Genomic DNA, 22,782 nt, shown 5'->3' on the forward strand with positions numbered 1-22,782 from the left:
TACCCAATTCCAGCAACTGTTCTGTTGTGTTGGACCCAGAATCAGAGGCGACACAGGTTCAGGAGCTAATTTGTTTTATTGAGGAACATGGCCGAACTGGGAAACAAAGGATTTGAGCCCTCACTTATACCTGGTCAGGTAACTGCCTGGCCAATGGGTATAATCCAAGCATCCTGCTGGCTGGTCAGCCAATCCCTTTATTTTTTTTATTTTATTTTTTATTTATTTTTTATTACATTTATATCCCACCCTTCTCCGAAGACTCAGGGCGGCTTACAAGCTTAGCAGTAATGTAAAGTAATCCTGCTCTCACGCTTGTCCCCTTGTTCTGGCTTCCCGCCGAACGCTGTTCCTGCTTGGAGCTGTCCAGCTCCCCACCTCCTTAATTCACTGACCCTCACATGTATGCAAAACCCGCATACACTACATGTTCTCTGTATGTTTTAGCCTCCAGTCCCCTGATCATCTTTGTTGCTCTTCTCTGCACTCTTTCTAGAGCAGGGGTGTCAAACTGCCAGCCCGCGGGCTGGACACATCACGCAGAAGTTGCGCCCACCCCATTGCCGGCAATGGCAAAACCGTCCCAATACGTTGCATGACGTCACATGACGTCGCGAGTTTGACATGTCTGTTCTAGAGTCTCAACATCTTCTTTAAACAATGGCAACCAAAACTGGATGCAGTATTTACATTGTGGCAACCAACACTGGATGCAGTATTCCAAGTGTGGCCTTACCAAGGCATTGTAAAGTGGTATCAACACTTCCCGTGATCTTGATTCTATCCCTCTGTTACCGCAGCCTAGGACTGTGTTGGCTTTTTTGGCAGCTGCAACACACCGCTGGCTCATATTTAAGCAATTGTCCACTAGGACTCCAAGGATCCAAGATATATGAATATAAATAAAAATGGTGACTGGGACATGATATAAAACAATGGTAACCTGAAAACAAAAAATAAATCCTAGAAATATTGAGGAAAGTTGAAGTAGAGTAAAAAAAACATTCTAGAAAAGTAAAATTTACAATGGAGAAAACAAGTGTTGGGTGAGCTGATTTCCATGGGTGAATAGGAATTCTTTTAAAAGGACAAAACAGAGTAGAAGATACAAAATAGTTAAAAACTATTTTAATGCAGGAGTGTGGTCTCAATAATAAGACAACACGAACTGAATTACTCACTGGGAATATAACGGAAAATCAACATTTCCCTGTTCCTAAGAATTGACACCAATTTTATGGCACAGAATAAAAAATCTTGAGCTTATAAAAAAAATCAGAACTGAGTGAATGGGAAATGAGGATTTATCAAGAAAAAGAGAAAAGGCAAGAAGTTGCACCCATTTGGAGTGATTCGTCTACATTTGAAGTTACAAGAGAAAGGAAAAAAAATAACAAACTTTAGTAATTGGAACTAGAAACAACCCACTCAGTCACTTCAGTCAGAACTGAAGAAGCTTCTTGGATGAAAAGCGAAATGTCTTTAAGGCAAAACAAAGGAAGTCCAGTTGCTTCTTGAAAAACAACACCCTTGGGACTAGAAACATCCCAGCTGCAGAAAGACTGTTGAGAAGCTTGCTTTCTTAGTACCGTTTGGTGTTAAAATATGGTTGTGTTAAGTAAAAGGGAATAATAACAATGCCTGTTTTGTCTTCAATAACTTTCCTAATGATTCCTAACATATTTGCCTTTTTCAGAGCTACTATATAGTTAGTATCTGCACTGCGCTCTACACTAGGGGTCCCCAACCTGTGAGCAGTGGCCTATTGGCCACCAGGCTGTGTGTCTGGCTGGTGCGTGCATGTGCAAGCACAGCCCCTCTCGCAAGCGTCACAAACATTTGCAGCCCCACTCGCGTGTCACTGAGTGTTGTGGGCATTTGCAGCCCCACTCGCGTGAGCATCACAGCAGTTCATGGGCCCACTCATGTGAGTGTCACTGCAAGCATTGTGGGTCTTTGCAGCCCCACACACACGTCATTGCAAGCATCACGGGCATTTACAGCTCATGTGAGCATCGGGGGGGTTGTGGCCCCTCGCGCATCACTGTGAGCGTTGTGGGTGTTCGCGGTCCCATTCACATGTCACTGAGTGTTGTGGGTATTCGCAGCCCTGCTCACACATCTCTCTGAGCATCACGGGCGTTTGTGGTCTCACTTGCACGAGCATCACAGTCATTCGTGGCCTCACAAAACCATCCCTTTTTTCCCTCCTCCCCCTCCTCTGGATCACCAACCCCAAAAGTTTGGGGAAGTCTGCTTTACACTACAACCCCAAGATTTTCCTCCTCTTTAGACACAGCTTACACTTCAACAGCACGTATCAGCTGGGGGATTGTTGTCGTTTCACACTTAGCTCTTAGTAAATGAGACCCACATTTGCACTGACCATCCAGTTGAAAGAAATCCTTCTGGAACTTCTCACAATCACCCTTGGCTTTTTCAAGCCTGAATAATTTACTAGTGTAATCTCTAAACTGGACACTGTTTACGGCTGGGGCCATTGCATTTTCTTCTGAAGACTTTGGAGTAAAATGCTTCATGTAAAACTAGCATCTTTTGTAAATCCAATTGCTGTCAATTGCTGCTGCTGAAAATATTTTATTAATTAAGAGCAGTAGCACATGGACTTATATACTGCTTCACAGTGCTTTACAGCCCTCTTTAAGCGGTTGACAGAGTCAGCATCTTGCCCCCAACAATCTGGGTCCTCATTTTACCCACCTTGGAAGGATGGAAGGCTGAGTCGACCTTGAGTCCCATCAGGATTGAACTCCAGGATGTGGGCAGAGTTAGCCTGCAATACTGCATTTTAACCACTGCACCACCAGAGCTGGTAATTAAGATATCTCTCCAACAGGTGGTCCTTGCTTATTGGACAATCATTCAGCATCTCTTTTGACTTTCCAATGGCATTTATAACCAGTCATCGGAGTTATGGCTGTCACAGTGTCCCACATTGAAATGGTTGCCATTTGCTACCTTTAAAGGAGAATACTTATAGCTCAGGGTTGAAATGAGGGGTCCTTGGTGCTCTCTGAACTTGGTGGTTTTCTTGCGGACATTTCCTTATCCAAACTTGGTAACATCGTCAGGTAACATCATCAACGTAACATCCAATGACGTTACCTGGTTTGGGTCATGAAACATCCAGAAGAAAACAACCGAGCTCAAAGAATTTCCTCTTTTGCTACCTTCTTTGTGGATTGAACTCCAGGATGTGGGCAGAGTTAGCCTGCAATACTGCATTTTAACCACTGCACCACCAGAGCTGGTAATTAAGATATCTCTCCAACAGAACAAGTAATGAAAAAAAGAAAAGAAAAGATGAGTACCCAGGATATTTACAGTGCTAATCTCAGGATGCCAACTTCAGGTAAAACCAATCCTGCTAATTATCTCCCAATAAATATATGTATGGGACCACATCTACATATATGGGTCTATACATGCATCACTCAGAAGCCACATTCTCATTCCATATTCAACAAGGTCCAGGAAAAAAAGATGAATGTCAACTGAATTAACAGATGACAATTGCCAGCAAAGAACCAAGCTAACAGATCCCCTCTGCATTTATCCACAATTCACATGCTCACACATCAGCACACTCCCTCCTTTCAGCCACAAGAAAAACATGAAGAAGTGGTTCCTGTGGAAAAAAAAAGAAAAGATAAGCTGGAATAAAACTGGAAATGGGAGTGAGGGAAAGAAATCCAGGTGGTCCTTGCTTATTGGACAATCATTCAGCATCTCTTTTGACTTTCCAATGGCATTTACAACCAGTCATCGGAGTTATGGCTGTCACAGTGTCCCACATTGAAATGGTTGCCATTTGCTACCTTTAAAGGAGAATACTTATAGCTCAGGGTTGAAATGAGGGGTCCTTGGTGCTCTCTGAACTTGGCGATTTTCTTGCAGACATTTCCTTATTTATTTTTTATTTTATTTTAATTCCATTTATATCCCGCCCTTCTCCGAAGACTCAGGGCGGCTTACAAGCTTAGCAGTAGCCTTCATTCTATGTATATGCCTGCTTATTAGGGCTTTCACACACACCCCCAAGCGGCATTATTACAAAGTCAGCTTAATTGCCCCCAACAATCTGGGTCCTCATTTTACCTACCTGGGAAGGACGGAAGGCTGAGTCAACCTTGAGCCTGGTGGGACGCGAACCTGCACTAATTGCAGGCAGCTGGTGTTACTTAAGGAGGCATTAGCCCACTGCTCCACCAAGGCTCTTTTTATCCAAACTTGGTAACATCGCCAGGTAACAACATCATCAACGTATCATCCAATGACGTTACCTGGTTTGGGTCATGAAACATCCAGAAGAAAACAACCGAACTCAAAGAATTTCCTCTTTTGCTACCTTCTTTGTGGCATTCCACCGAAGTCAACTGGGAAGCCCGTGACCATGTGAAATTTTTGCTTAATGAGACATAATGATTTGCTTAAGTCACAACAACTGGGAGTGCTAGAATTGCTGACCCGAAACATGGCTAGACATCGTGTTCTACCACCTTACTGCCCTGCGTTAACTGAAGACAGCATGTTAAGTGAATAACAAAAGGTGCGGGGGGAAGCAAAATCCCCATTTATCTCAGAGAGAAAGAATAAAACGCCAACAGACAAGGATAGCAGCAACTGTAAGCCCCCACACACACTTGCGGCCATTTGTGGTATGATGCTCATGGCAATACTAGCACCTGTGCAATGCTTGAGGCGACGCTAGCACGAATGGGGGGGATGTGTGTATGCACACACATAAACGCACGCATTAGCCAGCCACTCACGTGGCCCGGTGGCCAACAGACCATGGCCCAATAGTGGGCCACAGCCCACAGGTTGGGAACTCATGACTGGCCTAGTCAACAAATGTATTACGTCTGGAATCACTTGCACCTCCCCTACAGTCCTTCAAGTTCAACAGAAGCTTCTAGGGAGATTATTATTAAGGCAAAATGCTAATGATGATTGTATCCAATCAGTTGTGCGTCCGACTCTTGACGACTCTAGGGACCCTACTTCTTTGAGTTATTCCATTGCTCTGGCTGGTGCCAGCTTTGATGGTGTTCAGCCACCATGTTCTTTGGCAGTCTGGCTTCCTGTTACCCCTAAGTCTTTCAAACATAATTCATTTCATATTATTTGGGGAGAAAACTCGCTTTCCTCATTTGGTAATTCGAGTACCTCATTAAAAAAAATGGTGGCACCGAAGTATCCCACTGCATACGCAGTAGTTGGCTTTTTGTGCTTCTGTACATTACCACATGAATAAATGCTTGGCATCTCAGTGTTTCTATTAATAGTCACACTTTTCAACAGAGGGGGAGGAATATGATATCATCTATCTCCAGCCTACAACACAGTCCTTTCAACAGATTGAAGAAGGCTCCACATCCATTTGCACTACTCAGGTGACCCTGATGACACAGACCAACCTCCAGGTGGTCTCAATGACTCTCTAAAAGAATGCAAATGACCAGCGGTCTGCAAGGAGTATAAATCCTTCTATTCCCCACCATCAGAGTTGAAGAAGCTTCTTGGATGAGAAGCGAAACGTCTTCAAAGAAAAACAAGAAAGTCCAGTTGCCTCGTGAAAAAACACTTTGGGACAACCATGACCTGGATGATGGAGGATCTCCATAGTCACACTTTTCAAGGATTTTTCTCTAAGCACCTTGACTATCCACCTTACTACCGACTTCCCCTTCATCCTTCCTTCAACTGTATAGATGTAATTCTTTCTTTGAGTCTATCATGCCTTTTTATCCAAGTCCACCTGATGCCCATCAGCTCAGAACTGGAGTCCACGAAGCTGTTTCTACAGTCAACACGTTTATTTGGTTCTCCCCTGCGTGAATCTTTTTATGAGAAGTCAGTTGACAGTTCCAAGTAAAGCTCTTTCCACATTCCATACATTTATAAGGTTTCTCTCCTGAGTGGATCCTTTTATGGGAAATGAGATTACTTCGCTGATTAAAACTCTTTCCACATTCCATACATTTATAGGGTTTCTCCCCAGAGTGTACACTTTTATGGGAAATAAGATTACTTCGCTGACTGAAGTCTTTCCCACATTCCATGCATTTATATGGTTTCTCCCCTGAATGGATCCTTTTATGCAAAGTAAGATCACTGTTGGTACTGCAAGTCTTTCCACACTCCGTGCATTTATATGGTTTCTCCCCGGTGTGGATCCTTTTATGAGAAGTAAGGTGACTGCTTATAGTGAAGCTCTTTCCACACACTGTACATTTATATGGTTTCTCTCCAGTGTGAATTCTTTTATGGAAAGTAAGATGGCCACTCTGACTGAAGCTCTTTCCGCATTCCGTGCATTTATACGGTTTCTCTCCAGAATGGATCCTTTTATGCGAAGTAAGTTGACCATTCTGACTGAAGTTCTTTCCACATTCTGTGCATTTATATGGCTTTTCTCCAGTGTGGATCCTTTTATGAGAAGTAAGCTGTCCACTCTGACTGAAACTCTTTCCACAGTCCACACATTTGTATGGTTTCTCACCTGAATGGATCCTCTTATGGGAAGTCAGGGAACTATTTTCACTGAAGCTCTTTCCACACTCCAGGCATTTGTACGGTTTCTCACCCGAGTGGGTCCTTTGATGGGAAATAAAATGGCTGCTATTGTTGAAGCGGTTGCCACATTCTGTGCATTTATATGGTTTTCCTTCCACACGGATACTTCGATGGAAAGGAAGAGAGATGTTCCACTTGAAAGTTTTTCCATCTTCCATGCATTCGTCTCGCGTCTCTTTCATATAAATACCGGGGTGATCGCACAAATCTGATTCCTCTCTAATTTTCTCTCCAAATGGGAAACACATTCCTTTTTGTCCGTGATCTTCTTGGATCAGGAAAAGATGGACATCTGGATTTTGAGAAGTAGAGGAGATTTGCAATTCACCATTTAACTGGCTTTCCTCTGGCCATCGTGGCCCTCGCTCATTTTGAAATGTCTCCTCTCCAATTTCAGTTTTGACTGTTTGGAAAGCTGTCTCTTTGTAATTCTCATTCTCCCATCCATCACCTGTTGAACCAAAAAAGAAAAAAAGTTCATGAGAAATATTGGGAGTCTTAGTGCACAATCAGTTAAATATGAGCCAGCAGTGTGCTGCTGCTGCCTAAAAAGCCAACACAGTTCTAGGTTGCATTAACAGAAGGATAGAATCAAGATCACGTGAGGTGTTAATGCCACTTTATAATGCCTTGGTAAGACCCAGACTTGGAATACTGCATCCAGTTTTGCTTGCCATGATATGAAGGATGTTGAGACTCTAGAAAGAGGGCAGAGAAGAGCAACAAAGATGACTAGGACTGGAGGCTAAAACATATTAAGAATGCTTGCTGGAATTGGGTATATCTAGTTTAAAGAAGAGAAGGACTAGGGGTGACATGATAGCATGTTCCAATATCTCAGAGGGAGTTAAGCTGTTCTCCAAAGCACCTGAAAGCAGGACAAGAAGTAAAGGATGGAAACTAATCGAGGAGAGAAGCAACCTAGAACTAAGGAGAAATTTCTTGACAGTGAGAACAATTAATCAGTGGAACAACTTGCCTCCAGAAGTTGTAAATGCTCCAATACTGGAAGTTTTTAAGAAGAGACTGGACAACCATTTGTCTGAAATGGTATAGGGCTTCCTGCCTGAGCAGGGGGTTGGACTAGATGACCTCCAAGGTCCCTTCCAACGCTGTTGTTCTATTCTAGTAAGAAATTTAAAGCACAACTTGAGTGCTATCCAAAATCAAGCCCATTAGCTGCATCTTTATAGAGTATTTCCCTATTACACCTATCCTGCCTTTTAAACCTAGTTCTAGTCCTTCTGCACATATTCCTTCTGCTTCATGACACTCAACTACCCTGAAACATTATATTACTTCTATCAGTGCATCTTCCAATTCGTGGAGTGGGGACTCCTGTTTGAAACCTAAGCATTTGACAAGTAATGGTTCCACCTTGTCCCCCATACAGTCCAGTGTTTATTGTCCTTAATATTTTGGTTCCAAGCGTGAAGAAAGACAAGTTGTCAAGTTCAATTTAGATGAAAAACAAGAGACAGATGCCATTGCCATACAGGAAACTCAGCTTGGAAACTAAGATTTCGTCCGTTTTGGATGAAGTTGAATGCTCTGGATAAAGCTTGTATAGAACTGGTTTGGGGAAAATCAGAGTTGGGTATGTCTAGTTTGATCAGAAGGATTAGGAGTGACGTGGCAGCACGTTGCAATACATAAGGGGCTGCCAGAAAGAAGAGGGGGTCAACCTATTCTCCAAAGGACCTGAAAGCAGAACAAGAAGCAACGGATGGAAACTAATCAAGCAGGGAAGCAACCTAGAACTAAGGAGAAATTTCCCGAAAGTTAGAATAATTAATCAGTGGAATGGCTCGCCTTCAGAAGTTGTGAGTGCTCCAATACTGGAGGTGTTTAAGAAGAGATTGACGACGATTCGTCTGATTTGCTTGAGCCGGGAGGGCGGGGAGGAGGGCCGGACTAGAAGATCACGGTCCTTTCCATCTCTGTTATTCAGCTAATTATTTTGTAGTAGAAAATATCATCCTCATCTGTTTGAACATAAAATAAAGAAAAACCCTTACCCAAGCTGGCCAGATTCCTAACGTTTTCCAGCATGACTTCCCTATAGAGATTTTTTTGGTTGCAATCCAACAGAGCCCATTCTTCCCCAGAGAAAAACACAGCTACATCGTCAAAAATCAGGGGAACCTGTAATAGGAAAAGAACATTCCCCTATTAGTGAAGAGCTACTGAAAAGTGTTTACATGTACCCTTTCAATGAACAAGTCCCAATACCAGAGTTTTTCCTTGTGGTAGATAGTAAGTACATTCTACAGACAAATTCTACAATACGAAATAAGCAGAATTCAAGCTACAGTTTGGTAAATGTTTTATTGAAATTCCACCAACTCTGCACAAAACATTTGATATTACATCAAATGCATCTGACGGTTGAAACTCCAATATTCCTCTTGATCAACTGGTACCACAACCGTGGATGCTTCATTAAAATAGGAACTTCAAATAGGCTTGCTGACTCCTCTTTGAAATGTTAACTAGTGGCTTATGTTGCCCCTCAGGTATCAACACAGTTGTTATTTGACAGATTGGGGAAGATTCATGAATCCATTGGGAAATTAATTCCAGGAAGAATGATGAAATGGCATCAATTAAGATTAATTAATTAATTAATGGGACGTGGTGGCTTAGTGGGTTAGGACGCTGAGCTTGTCGATCAGGTCGGCAGTTTGGTGGGTCGAATCAGAGTGCTGTGTAACAGAGTGAGCGCCTGTTACTCGTCCCAGCTTCTGCCAACCTAGCAGTTCGAAAGCACGTAAAAAATGCAAGTAGAAAAATAGGGACCACTACGGTGGGAAGGTAACAGCGTTCTGTGCGCCTTTGGCATCTAGTCATGCCAGCCACATGACCACAGAGATGTCCTCGGACAAGCGGCTTTGAAACAGAGATGAGCACCGGCCCCTAGAGTTGGAAACGACTAGCACGCATGTGCAGGGGAACCTTTACCTTTAAGATGATAACACAGTGTTGTGTGGACTCCTATTTACTTACAGGAAGGTTGCTCATGCTCTAAATATTGATTAGATGGGAGTTAATAAAGCGAAAGAAGTTGGTTATGCCCATCTTGAATGAACCCAAAGATTCTTTTTCATGAGGCAACTGGCCTTTCTTTTTTCTCTTTGCAGATGTTTCGCTTCTCATCCAAGAAGCATCTTAAGCTAACTGGATGGTGGGGAATGGAAGGATTTGTACTCCTTGCAGACCACTGGTCATTTGCCTTCTTTTAGAGAGTCACTGATGCTACCTGGAGGCTTATCTGTGTCATCAGGGTCACCTGAGTAGTGCAAATGGGTGTGAAGCCTTCTGGGAACCATTGAAAGTTGAAAGGACCACACCCATCTGCATTACTCAGGTGACCCTGATGACATAGATAAGCCTCCAAGTGGCCTCAACGACTCTTAAAGAATGCAAATGACCAGCTGTCTGTAAGGAATATAAATCCTTCCATTCCCCACCATCCAGCCAGGGCTGAAGAAGCTTCTTGGATGAGAAGTGAAACATCGTCAAAGAGAAAAAAGACAGTCCAGTTGCCTCATGAAAAAGCACCTTTGGGACAACCATGACCTGGATGACGGAGAATCTCCTTAGACCTCTTGGATGAAATTGGATGCCCCTTGAGTCATTCTAATTTGTTGGGAGAAGGGAAAGTCCTCCTACCTGAGCTGGGTGGATAACTACTGTTTCTGCTCCACTGTAAAGAGCGGATATTTCCACAGGTGCCATCAGTAACATTCCATCCTCTGAGAGTGAGATAAAAGAAGAGCAAGTGCACTTTTTAGAAAGATCAAAAGAATCACACACAGAACTATTCTAGTATTCAGGTCTCAGCTACTTTTCCAAAACAAGACCGAAAATAACAGTAGCTGAGATACACGTAGTTCTTGACTTATGACCACAATAGAGCCCAACATTTCTGTGGCTAAGTGAGACGGGTGTTACATGAATTTCCCCTCATTTTGCAACCTTCCTTGCCACCGTTGTAAAAGTGAATCACGGCAGCAGTTAAGCTAGTAACACGGTTGTTAAGTGAATCTGGCTCTACTGTTGACTTTACTTGTCAAAAGATAAAAGGTGATAGTCAACTCTACAACGAACCTGGCTGCAGCCATCTTGTTCATTCTAGGTTGCCACCGGAATGGGAGGGGGTGCGGAGGATCTTTGCTAGTCTAAACAATTCTGTGTCCCGTGGGAACCAAGGTCATTCTATCAGTTATGTTAAAGGGTTGGGGGTTTTGTTAGATAGAAAACCTGCCCAAACTATTCTATTGGGAAACATGGAGGTTTGGTTAGCACTGGGGTGGGAAGTTTGACTTTGTAACAGTGTCACTCTTTGGGGGGAATTTCAGACTTGGTTTCACTTTTGATCCTGCCGATATTTTGTATCCAATCAACATGTTCTTTGAGGAAGCTTCTAGCCTTGGGAGTTCTGATTTATTTGGTTCCATCAATCGGAACCATCACAGTGATCCCATGACCCTGGGAGACTGCAACCGTCGTATGCACATGCCAGTTGCCAAGCATCTATATTCTGATCACATGACCATGGAGATGGGGCCACTGTCATGTGAAAACCGGTCATAAGCCACTTTTTTGGTGCCATTATAACTCTGAACGGGCACTAAATGAATTGTTGTGCGTCAAGTCAATTGTAATAGGTGATATGAACGTAGGAGCCTTTCTTTACCTGATGGGATATTCTTAGATGGCTCTTCCTGGGAGCTCTTTCTCAAGTCCACCTCCTGAGAGGGACACAGCGCGTCTCCCCATGCCTTACAGTGTTCAACGGCCACTTCCACAAAGGGCTCCTGCACCTGAAATCGTAGTTAAGAGAAAAGAGTGCATTTCTGCCCAATGTTTCCAATTCCACAGCCCCTTTTGGAAGCTTTTCACATGTCCTGGCAAATTACCAAAAGGAAACAATAACAGAATAACAGAGTTGGAAGGGACCTTGAAGGTCATCTAGTCCAATCCCCTGCTCAGGCAGGAAACCCTATACCATTTCAGACAAATGGTTGTCCCATCTCCTCTTAAAAACCTCCCGTGTTGGAGCACCCACAACTTCTGGAGGTAAGTCGTTCCACTGATTAATCGTTGTCACTACCAGGAAAGTTCTCCTTAGTTCCAGGTTGTTTCTCCCTTTGATTAGTTTCCATCCGTTGCTTCTTGCCCTGCCCTCAGGCGCTTTGGAGAATAGCTTGACCCCCTCTTCTTTGTGGCAACTCCTGAGATGTAAGAACATTTGCTATCATGTCACCCCTCATCCTTCTCTTCGTTAAACTAGACATACCCAATTCCAGCAACCATTCTTTATATGTTTTAGTCTCCAGTCCCCTAATCATTTTTGTAAGAAGTAATAAAAATACCTTATTTTATTCGTAATAAGTTTAAAATATTAATAAATGTTTTATTAATAAATCGTAACATAAAAATAAGAAACTTTTCCTGCAGGAGAGATCAATCTGCTACTGATATTATTAGGTCCCAGAAGGGACACGTTTAAAAAATTCAGTAACTGTTTTTCATGCTCCAACTCTTTGGATTGCGCTTTGGCAAGTCTTACCTAGCCACAAAGAAGAGGGAGTCAGGCTATTTTCCAAAGCTCCTGTAGGCAGGACAAGAAGCAACAGGATGGAAATTAATCAAGAAGAGAAGCAACCTAGAACGAAGGAGAAGCTTCCTGAGAGTTACAGCAATTAATCAATGGAACGACTTGCCTCCAGAAGTTGTGAATGCTCCAACGCTGGAAGTTTTTAAGAATAGGTTGGACAACCATTTGTTTGAATTGGTATATTTTTTTATTTTTATTTTATTTTAATTCCATTTATATCCCGCCCTTCTCCGAAGACTCAGGGCGGCTTACAAGCTTAGCAGTAGCCTTCATTCTATGTATATGTCTGCTTATTAGGGCTTTCACACACACCCCAAGCGGCATTATTACAAAGTCAGCTTAATTGCCCCCAACAATCTGGGTCCTCATTTTACCTACCTCGGAAGGATGGAAGGCTGAGTCAACCTTGAGCCTGGTGGGATGCGAACCTGCACTAATTGCAGGCAGCTGGTGTTACCTAAGGAGGCATTAGCCCACTGCTCCACCAAGGTTTTCTTGCCTGAGGAGGGGCTTGGATTAGAAGACCTCCAAGGTCCCTTCCAACTCTGTTATTCTATATTCTACCTGCCGTTCTCCCTGCTCCTTCTGTGCTACTTGGCTCAGGAGGAAGCCTTCCACAAGGGCTACCGCTTGGGAACTGGTCTCGGCTCTGCATTCCTCGATCCAGTTCTTCATCTCCAGGGGCAGGATAGCCAAGAACTGCTCCAGGACCAAGAGATCTAACATCTGAGCTTTTGTGTTGCTCCCGGGCTTCAGCCACTGACAACAAAGATAGTGAAGCTGGCTGCAAACCTCTCGTGGCCCGTTGGTCTCCTCACAACAGAGACTTCTCAACCGTTGCTGCTGACCAGCCGAACTGGTATTTTCTTCATCCTGGTTCTTCTGCCCAAGTGTCCTTTCTTTCCATTCAGGCTGTGGAGCATGAGCAACTCTTCCGTGCTCTGGTGGATCCATTCTGTTGGTGTTTTCTAATAGTTAAGAATTTGCTTTTGTTTCTCCTCGATCTCCCGGTTCCTTCCTCGATAGGGTGCAAACTGCTCCAGGTGGCCCTCAACCTTCTTTCTTCATCGGTTTCTGCTCTGCACAAAGAAACAGATGAAGCAATACAAGAGGCTTCCTGTCAGAATCCATTTATATCACATTTCATAAATGTATAGGTAGAACAATGTGCTTATTCTGGGGATTCTGCCATCTCTCCGAAGGGGGGGGGGGGAGAGAGGATAGACTTTAGGCATCTTCAAACAACAGGGAACATTTGAACAAAAAAGGAAGCAATAACCATAAAACCAAGGAGAGTTCCCTTTCCCATGGAAGGGCCTGACAGCTGACCAAATGGATGAGGGGAGGGGCTGAAATGGGAATGCTTTATATAGGATTGAAATGTAACTTTGTTAGATTCCGTCTTGTATTGCCACAATCGATTCCATCCTAGTAAACATTTTCCTTTTGGACTAAACTTGCATCCAAGAGTTCTTATTTCCTAAGATGTGGATTGAGGTGGGTCCTGACACTTCCAGAGAGATACAGAAGAAAACAAGTGGGCGGAATGACAGAGGATCTCGCTTTCCTTCAGCAACAATTCTCCCTGGCTCTATGGGAAGAATCCTTGTAAAGGAGACGGGAATCCATTTTTCTCTTACTTAAAGTCTGAAGCATTTCTGGTCTCTGCTGGAAAAAGCATGTAGGGGACTGTGATTGTACTGTAAAGAGATATCTTGTTCTTCATCACTAAATCCAGACCTCGCACATCCTGGACATAAACAGTTTCAACTCCTTCTCTCAGGATGGCACTATAGAGCATTATAATCCAAAACAACTAGACACAAGGACAGCTTTTTCCTTCACGCTGAACATTTAATTCTCTCAGTGCTGCCTAATACCTATTATCCCATGTTGTGTGGCTGTAGTATTATTATTTATCCTTATCTTATTTACTCCCCCTTTTATTGGTATGATTATGATTCTGTTGCTTTGCATGCAGACTTCATGCTTTTGTGCCGGAGGCAAATTCCTTGTGTCTAACCATACTTCACCAAATAAAGTATTCTACTCTATTCTATTTCTATTTTTCTATTTCTATTTCTATTTTTCTAATTCTAGTCTATAGTATTACTAATTCTATTCTATTTCTTATTCTATTCTATTTCTTACTCTATTCTATTCTATTCCATTCCATTCCATTCCACTCCACTCCACTCCACTCCACTCCACTCCACTCCACTCCACTCCACTCTACACTACTCTACTGTACTCTACTCTACATCTATAGAGATTCTCAATCGTCCAGGTCACTGATGTCCAAAGATGCTTTTTCTGAAAGGCAAATGAACTTTCTTGGGTTTTTTTCATTGAAAACATTTTTGCTTCTCATCCAAGTAGCTTCTTCAGTTCTTTAGATAAGAAGTGAAGTGTTTTCAAAGAGAAAAAAAAGCATCTTTCTGGCCAGAGCTACATCTACCCCAGTGCCAGCACAATCTCCATTCATGCAATGGAGAAGCATTTCAGACACGTGTGGGCAACCCAGAGAGCAAGCAGCCTCCATACATGAAGTTGAGGAAGAGAGGAAAACATGTGAAGAAAGCTTGCAGGATTTGGGTATGGCCAGTCTAGAGAAAAGAAGGACTAGGGGAGGCAGTGAAAGTTGGACCATAAAAAAGGCTGAGCGCCAAAGAATTGAGGCCTTTGAACTGTGGTGCTGGAGAAGACTCCTGCGAGTCCCTTGGACGGCAAGGCGATCAAACCAGTCTGTCCTAGAGGAGATCAACCCTGACTGCTCTTTAGAAGGCCAGATCCTGAAGTTGAAACTCAAATACTTTGGCCACCTAATGAGAAGGAAGGACTCACTGGAGAAGAGCCGAATGCTGGGAAAGGTTGAGGGCAAGAGAAGAAGGGGAAGACAGAGAGTGAGGTGGCTGGATGGAATCACTGAAGCAGTAGGCGTGAGCTTAAGTGGACTCCAGAAGATGGTAGAGGACAGGAAGGCCTGGAGGAACGTTGTCCATAGGGTCGCGATGGGTCGGACACAACTTTGCAGCTATCAACAACAAGGGGGGACATGACAGCAGCATTCCAGTATTTGAGAGGCTGCCACAAGGAGGAGGGGGTTAATTTATTTTCCAAATCAATGAATGAATGAACCTTTATTGTCAAAGTACAACCATGTATACACTGAGATTGGCTGAGCCTCCCTTCGTGCCCCCACCCCCAACTTACAGTGACACAAACCCTCCATCTTATTACACCATGTGAGCTAATTGCACAACGCACCGGCCTCGCAAGTCAATCATGCATAAAGTTTATAAAATTATTTCCCGTTCAAGAGCCTAACAGCCCATGGATAAAAGCTGTTCTTCAGCCTGTTGGTACCGCTGGCTATACTCCTATATCTCCTACCCGATAATAGGAGAGTAAAGAGATACCGTCCAGGGTGTGAGTCATCCCTGAGAATTTTCCTCACTCTTCCAAGGCAGCGAGCCTTGACGATGTCATCCAGTGGTGTCAGGGGACAACCCACAATGTCTTGTGCTGTGCTCACCACCCTCTGTAATGCTTTCCTATCTGCACCAGAAGGCAAGAAAAAAAAAACAATGGATGGAAACTAATCAAAGGGAGAAGCAACCTGGAATTAAGGAAAAACTTCCTAACATCGAGGACATTTAACCAGTGGAACAGCTTGCCACCAGAAGTTGCGGGTGCTTCATCACTGGAGGTTTTTAAGAAGAGACTGGACAATCACGTCTGATATGGTATAGGGCAGGAGTAGGCAATCTTGGCTCTTTTATGACTCATGGACTTCAACTCCCAGAATTCCTGAGCCAGCCGGCTGGCTCAGGAATTCTGGGAGTTGAAGTCCATGAGTCATAAAAGAGCCAAGGTTGCCTACCCCTGGTATGGGGTCTCCTGCTTGAGCAAGGGGTTGCATTAGAAGACCTCCAAGGCCCCTTCCAGCTCTATTCTTATTGACTGATTGAAAGAAATTTGGTTGCAGGAATTAGGTATGTCTAGTTTAATGAAGAGAAGGACGAGGGGTGACACAATAGCAGTGTTTTAATATCTCAGGGGCTGCCCCAAAGAAGAGGGAGTCAAGCTGTTCTCCAAAGCACCTGAAGGCAGGACAAGAAGCAAGGGATGGAAACTAATCCAGGAGAGAAGCAACCTAGAATTAAGGAGAAATTTCCCCCGACAGTGAGAACAATTACCGGTAACCAGTGGAACAGCTTGCCTCCAGAAGTGGTGAATGCTCCAACACTGGAAGTTTTTTGAAGAAGAGGTTGAACAACTTAAGCGGGGCGCTGGACTAGAAGATCTCCAAGGTCCCTTCCAGCTCTATTCTGATTCTGATACGCGAGAGCTCACAGTATAGGAGAGAAGCAACCTAGAACTAAGGAGAAACTTCCTGACAGTGAGAACAATTAACCAGTGGAACCACCTGCCTCCAGAAGTGGTGAATGCTCCAACACTGGAGGTTTTTAAGAAGAGACTGGACAGCCATTTGCCCGAAATGGTATAAGGTTTCCTGCCTGAGCAGGGGGTTGGACTAGATGACCTCCAAGGTCCCTTCCGACTTCATCATCATCATTATTATTATTATTATTATTATTATTATTATTATTATTATTATTATTATTATTATATTAATTATTATTATTCTGAATCGGAGAGTGTGTGGGGGGGGGAGGGCAGAAGGATCTGGTCCTGGAGATGGTGGGGGCCACCTTGCAAAATGCAAGCTTCAAATCATCCCCCCCCACCTTTTTGCTTTCCCTTATTGCAGAAGCCTCTCTTCCCACCGCTTTGCCCAGCATCCCCGAGAGTTTGCCTCACCTGCCTAGAGATTTGTGCCTGCTTCTTCCTCGTGGTGTGTGTGTGTGTGTGTGTGTGTCTTTCGTGGGTGAAATTCCCCCCGCCCGCAGGAGGCCGCAAGGCACTGTACGAAGGGGGAAGGAACGGTCTTGCGAGGATATCGGCTTTCGGGGTCGGGGCGGGTGGGGGAAAGACTTTCCGGGTGCACCGGCCCGCTTCCTTGCTTTCCTTTTCATGCCAAGCCGCGGGCGGGCGGGCGTGCTGGCAAAGGGAAGCCTGCGCATGCTCAAAGCCGTGGTGAAGTTTGGAGTCTGCCACTAGTCCGTTGCTTCTGGTGTCCGTCCCCTCTCTTACCAGCGCAATAAGGGACCGTTTGACCGAGGTCCGGGAAGTTTATTACCATAAGTGGTCCGTCCCCTCCCCATGATGTGTTTGTGTGTGTGTGTGGGGGGGTGTTAGGGGTGCCTGGCTAAAACCCTACACTCAAAGCTCTTTTGTGTTCTTTTCATGAGACCGAAGGCCCAAAGTGTATTTAAGTACATATTTGCATCTCCCAGGTTAACTTTGGCTGAGCTGAGAAGCTAAGCAGGGATGGGAGACCACCAGGAAAGAATAGAATAGAATAGAATAGAATAGAATAGAATAGAATAGAATAGAATAGAATAGAATAGAATAGAATAGAATAGAATAGAATAGAATAGAATAGAAGCGAAGCTGGACGGGACCTTGGAGATCTTCTGGTCTAGCCCCCTGCTCAAGCAGAACCTATACCATTTCAGATAAGCGACTGTAAGTCACTCATACAGAAACTCAGAAGATTAAAATTGTAGTAATATATTAATCAGTATTCAATTGGGGGGGATAAGAGTATAGGTGTTAGGTGTTTTGATTTTCTTTTTCAATGCACTTTTTAAAATCTTGGTTTTCAAATTTTTTGGAGTTTTTTTATTTTAATCTTTATGCCTGGTAGTGCAGTGGTTAGAATGCAGTACTGCAGGCTCTTTCTGCTGACTGCCAGCTGTCTGCAGTTGGCAGTTTGAGTCTCAACTCCTCAAGGTTGACTCAGCCTTCCATCCTTCTGAGGTCAGTAAAATGAGGACCCAGATTGTTGGGGGCATGATGCTGACTCTCTAAACCACTTAGAGAGGGCTGTAAAGCGCTGCAAAGCAGTACATAAGTCTAAGTGCTGTTGCTATTGAGTTTAGGTATCAAAGAACAAGAACATCCGAAGTTAGCATGACAATAGGGTTTCTTTTTCGATGCACTTTTTTCATGTCTTGCTTGTTTTGTGTCTTTGTTTTTTTTTCCATTTTTTTTTGGAGTTTTGTATTTTAATTTTTGGGGGGAATAAAATTTGAATTAAAAAAAAAAAAGAAACTCAGAAGATGGGAAGCAAGTCCCTGAGAGGGAAAAATGCTTGGATAGATACAATGTTTTGAAGGGCTTTAGTCAGCTTGTGTGCTATGCTGATTCCATGTGGTTGTAGCAGTCTATTTGCAGTTTCTGAGATATTCTTGATGTACGGCAGTGTAATTCTTTTTAGTGTGTGTATTGTGTGTGCTGTATTGGGTTGAGTGGTCAGGGACTTTTTGACGAAGTTGCTGTGTATCCATTGGCATCTTTCATCATACTTTACTCTTGACTCAAAGATACTTGTCTGAGTTAGCGTTCGATCGTTCCTGCTTTTCCCACAGTCTGCGTAGAGGTACAAGCAGTCCTTGGCTTACAACAGTTATTTAGTGATTGTTCAAAGTTGCAACAGCACTGAAAAAAAGTGAGTTCTGACCAGTTTTCACACTTACAATTGTTGCAGCATCCCCCATGGTCTCACGTGATCAAAATTCAGATGCTTGGCAACTGACTCGTACGTATGAGAGTTGCAGTGTCCTGAGGTCATGTTGACCGCCTTTTGCCATCTCCTGACAGGCAAAGTCAATGGGGGAAGCCAGGTTCACTTAACAACCATGTTACTAATTTGACAACCGTAGTGATTCATTTAACAACCGTGGCAAGAAAAGTCGTAAAATGGGGCAAAATTCATCTTAACAAATATCTCACTTAGTAACAGAAATTTTGGGCTCACTTGTGGTCTACCTGTAGTCACTCCACGTTCATCCACTTAATATTGCTGGTTTGCAATAGTGGCAATTATCTGTAGCTCGGCTGTAAGAGGAAGGTGAAGGTTCGAAATCTGAGCTTGCAGGCTGGTTTCCAAACGTTTCATGACCAGGCTAGGTAACATCTTCAGCGGAGTTTAGGGGATGTCAGTGTCGGTGTTCTTGCCTGTTTGATTGGAGTGACACAAAAATAATCGGCCACGCTACCCCTCACCACACTTGTGAGTTCATGGAAACCTGGCACTCCACAAGCAATTCCATCAACTGACACATCGACCTACAACTAGCCTATGAATTCCTCAGAATCCAAATCAACCAACCACGGACAGCACCGACCCTCAACCAACCCATGTAACCCTCCCCTCTCACTGATGACTCCAACTAACCCATCACAAAATTCTCACCTGACACAACCACACCAGAAGCCCATATATAAAAAGGATATGGGGACTCCAGAAAATGTGCAAAGAAGAGCAACAAAGATGATTAGGGGACTGGAGGTTAATACATATGAACAACAGTTGCAGGAACTGGGCATGGCTAGTCTAGTAAAGAGAAGGACCAGGGGAGACATGATAGCAGTGTTCTAATATCTCAGGGGCTGCCATAAAGAAGAGGGAGTCAAGCTATTCTCCAAAGCACCTGAAGGCAGGACAAGAAGCAATGGATGGAAACTAATCAAGGAGAGAAGCAACCTAGAACTAAGGAGAAATTTCCCGACAGTGAGAACAATCAACTAATGGAACAGCTAGCCTTCGGAAGTTGTGGGAGTCTCATCACTGGAAGCTTTCAAGAAGAGATTGGACTGCCGTCTGTCAGAAATGGTGTAGGGTCTCCTGCTTGTGCGGGGGGTTGGATTAGATGACCTCCAAGGTCCCTTCCAACTCTTGTTATTCTGTATCCTGTATCCCCCAAACTCCACTGAAGACTGTTACTCAGCCTGGTAACAAAAATGAAACTAACCCACAGGCTCGGAGAAGGGACTCTCCCCATCCTCTGGCTCTCGATACATATCCCAAAGCCATCCAGTGAAGGAAATGATGATGATGATGATGATGATGATGAAGTAGTAGTAGTAGTTGGAAGGGACCTTGGAGGTCAGTGAAACCTGGAATACGTATGCTGGGTTTCTTCTTTTTGGAAATGATGTGATGCTACGATGCAGTTGATCGAACTCAATTATGAACACTAAAAGACGCTGAAATTTCTAATATATAAGAATTGTATTATTGTTCCTTTGTACGCAAGCAAAAACAAACACAAAGGAGCAAATAACCAGGCAGATAATACTATGTAAATCATCATTTAAAGTCAACAATTTTTATCTATTCAAAAGTGAATCCTGCCACACTTGCACCCATGCAGTTTTCTTAGCGGTATTGGGTTATGTGAGGAAATATTTTATATTTTTACTCTTTCTATTCAACGTCCCTGGATAATCCCTGCAACCTACTATTTTGTGAGAGGCTTCTTTGTGTTTTTCTATACAATGCATGTCCCAAAGGTTCTTTTTTTTCATGAGGCAACTAGACTTCCTTGTTTTTCTTTGAAGAGGTTTTGCTTCTCATCCAAGAAGCTTCTTCAGCTCTGACTGGATGGTGGGGAACGGAAGGATTTATATTCCTTGCAGACAGCTAGTCATTTGCATTCTTTTAGAGAATCGTTGAGGCCACTTGGAGGCTTACCTGTGTCATCAGGGTCACCCGAATAGTGCAAATGGGTGTGGAGCCATCTGCATGTAACACTCAACCCCATCCCCCATGCAGAAATGTACAAGGACACACAATTCCATTCTCCCAATAGAAACAGCAAAAAGGGAGGAATGGGGCAAGAGATGGAGCATGGTACAGATAATCCTCAACTTACAACAGTTCATTGAGTGACCAAAGTTAACAACACTGCCGAAAAAAAGTGACTTCTGTTTTTCATACTTACGACCATTGAAGCATCCATCTCCATGGTCACAGGATCCAAATTCAGATGTCAGGCAACTGGTTCATGACGGTTGCGGTGTCCTAGATCACATGACCCCCTTTTGGGACTTTTTTTTTTAAATTCCATTTATATCCCGCCCTTCTCCGAAGACTCAGGGCGGCTTACAAGCTTAGCAGTAGCCTTCATTCTATGTATATGCCTGCTTATTAGGGCTTTCGCCCCCCCCCCCAGCGGCATTATTACAAAGTCAGCTTAATTGCCCCCAACAATCTGGGTCCTCATTTTACCTACCTCGGAAGGATGGAAGGCTGAGTCAACCTTGAGCCTGGTGGGACTCGAACCTGCACTAATTGCAGGCAGCTGGTGTTACTTAAGGAGGCATCAGCCCACTGCTCCACCAAGGCTCCTTTCTGACAAGCAAAGTCAATGGGGAAGCCAGATTCACTTAACAACCAGGTTACTATCTTGACAACTGCCATGATTCAACCTAACCACTGTGGCAAGAAAGGTCATAAAACGGGGCAAAATTCACTTCACAACTGTCTCATTTAGCAATGGAAAATTTGGGCTCAGTTGTGATTATAAGTCAAGGACTATCTTTAATTGGACAGAGAAAGGACAAAAAGAATGTGAAGCCCTATTTGGCCTTAGGGGAAGAAGTTTTAAGTACTGGCAAACAAATACAGCTGGTCCTCAACTTACAACAGTTCACTTAGTGACTGTTCAACGTTACGATGGCACTGGAAAAAGGGACTTATGACTTTTTCACTCTTAAGACCGTTGCAGTATCCCCACAATTACGTGACCCAAATTCTGACACCAGGCAACTGACTTGTATTTATGACGGGTTGCAGTGTCCCGGGGTCATGTGATCCCTTTTTGCAACCTTGCCACTAGCAAAGCCAATGGGGGAAGCCAGATTCATTTAGCAACCGTGTGACTAATTGGAACAATTGCAGTGATTCACTTAACAGCAAATTAACGAACAAATACCGATTGAACAGGCTGGGTTTAGATCTTATCGGAGCTGTGCCGATCAAGTCCTTAGTCTTACTAGCCACATTGAAAGCAGCTATCAGAATAAATTGAAAACATCTGTTGTATTTGTGGATCTCACAGCAGCATACGATACAGTGTGGAGGGATGGTCTATTAAGCAAATTCCTCCACGCTGTCCCTTGTAGGACCACGGGCCGCCTAATAAATAACATGCTCTCAGCAAGGACCTTTCAAGTCATCATGGGCGATAAAATTAGTAAGCAAAGACATCTGAATAATGGACTCCCTCAGGGCTCTGTATTGGCCCCATCCTTATTCAACTTATATATTTCCGATATACCACCCACGCTATCAACAAAGTTCTCTTACGCTGATGACTTGACATTAGCATAGAGCCACAAGGACATCAAAGTTACAGAAGGTGTACTTACAGCCGACCTTACAACTCTGAGCACATACTTCCACCAATGGAGGTTAATCCCAAGCGTAAGTAAGACAGTCACATCATGTTTCCACCTTAATAATAAACTGGCAAAAAGAGAACTCAATGTATACCTAAATAACAAATTGCTCCCATATGAGGCAACTCCAAAATATCTGGGGGTCACCCTAGACAGGACCCTGTCTTTTAAAAAACATTCTCAGAATATGGCTGCCAAGGTTAACAGCAGAAACAACATTCTGCAAAAACTATGCGGAACAACTT

General features: G+C 43.6%; 1 protein-coding gene across 2 annotated transcripts; it reads right to left on the minus strand.

The window, feature by feature from the left end:
* Positions 1–5,243: 5,243 nt before the first annotated feature.
* On the minus strand, positions 5,244–17,206 carry LOC308661741 (uncharacterized protein). 2 transcript variants are annotated; one of them, XM_081316914.1, is made up of 5 exons: positions 17,048–17,206; positions 13,016–13,302; positions 10,273–10,355; positions 8,619–8,745; positions 5,244–7,051 (listed from the first exon to the last, which is right to left on the minus strand). In XM_081316914.1, exons 3-5 carry the CDS (start codon positions 10,345–10,347, stop codon positions 5,793–5,795), a joined length of 1,461 nt encoding a protein of 486 aa, XP_081173040.1. In that variant the 5' UTR covers positions 10,348–10,355; positions 13,016–13,302; positions 17,048–17,206; the 3' UTR covers positions 5,244–5,792. The 2 variants fall into 2 exon arrangements, with proteins under 2 accessions (XP_081173040.1, XP_081173039.1); XM_081316913.1 differs by lacking the exons at positions 13,016–13,302; positions 17,048–17,206 and adding an exon at positions 11,300–11,783.
* Positions 17,207–22,782: the final 5,576 nt, after the last annotated feature.

This window comes from Vipera berus (genome assembly GCF_964194415.1).
Source record: "Vipera berus genome assembly, chromosome: 2".
NCBI classification, from domain to species: domain Eukaryota; kingdom Metazoa; phylum Chordata; class Lepidosauria; order Squamata; family Viperidae; genus Vipera; species Vipera berus.

What these genes read in the sequence shown, in the direction of transcription:
- LOC308661741 (XM_081316914.1), bottom strand. Translation starts at nt 10,347, where the DNA reads ATGTTACTGATGGCACCTGTGGAAATATCCGCTCTTTACAGTGGAGCA. An exon ending in TAGTTATCCACCCAGCTCAG is followed by an intron (nt 8,746 to 10,272) that starts GTAGGAGGACTT and finishes TTCCTATTACAG; the next exon opens with GTTCCCCTGATTTTTGACGA. An exon ending in TAGGAATCTGGCCAGCTTGG is followed by an intron (nt 7,052 to 8,618) that starts GTAAGGGTTTTT and finishes TTGGTTCAACAG; the next exon opens with GTGATGGATGGGAGAATGAG.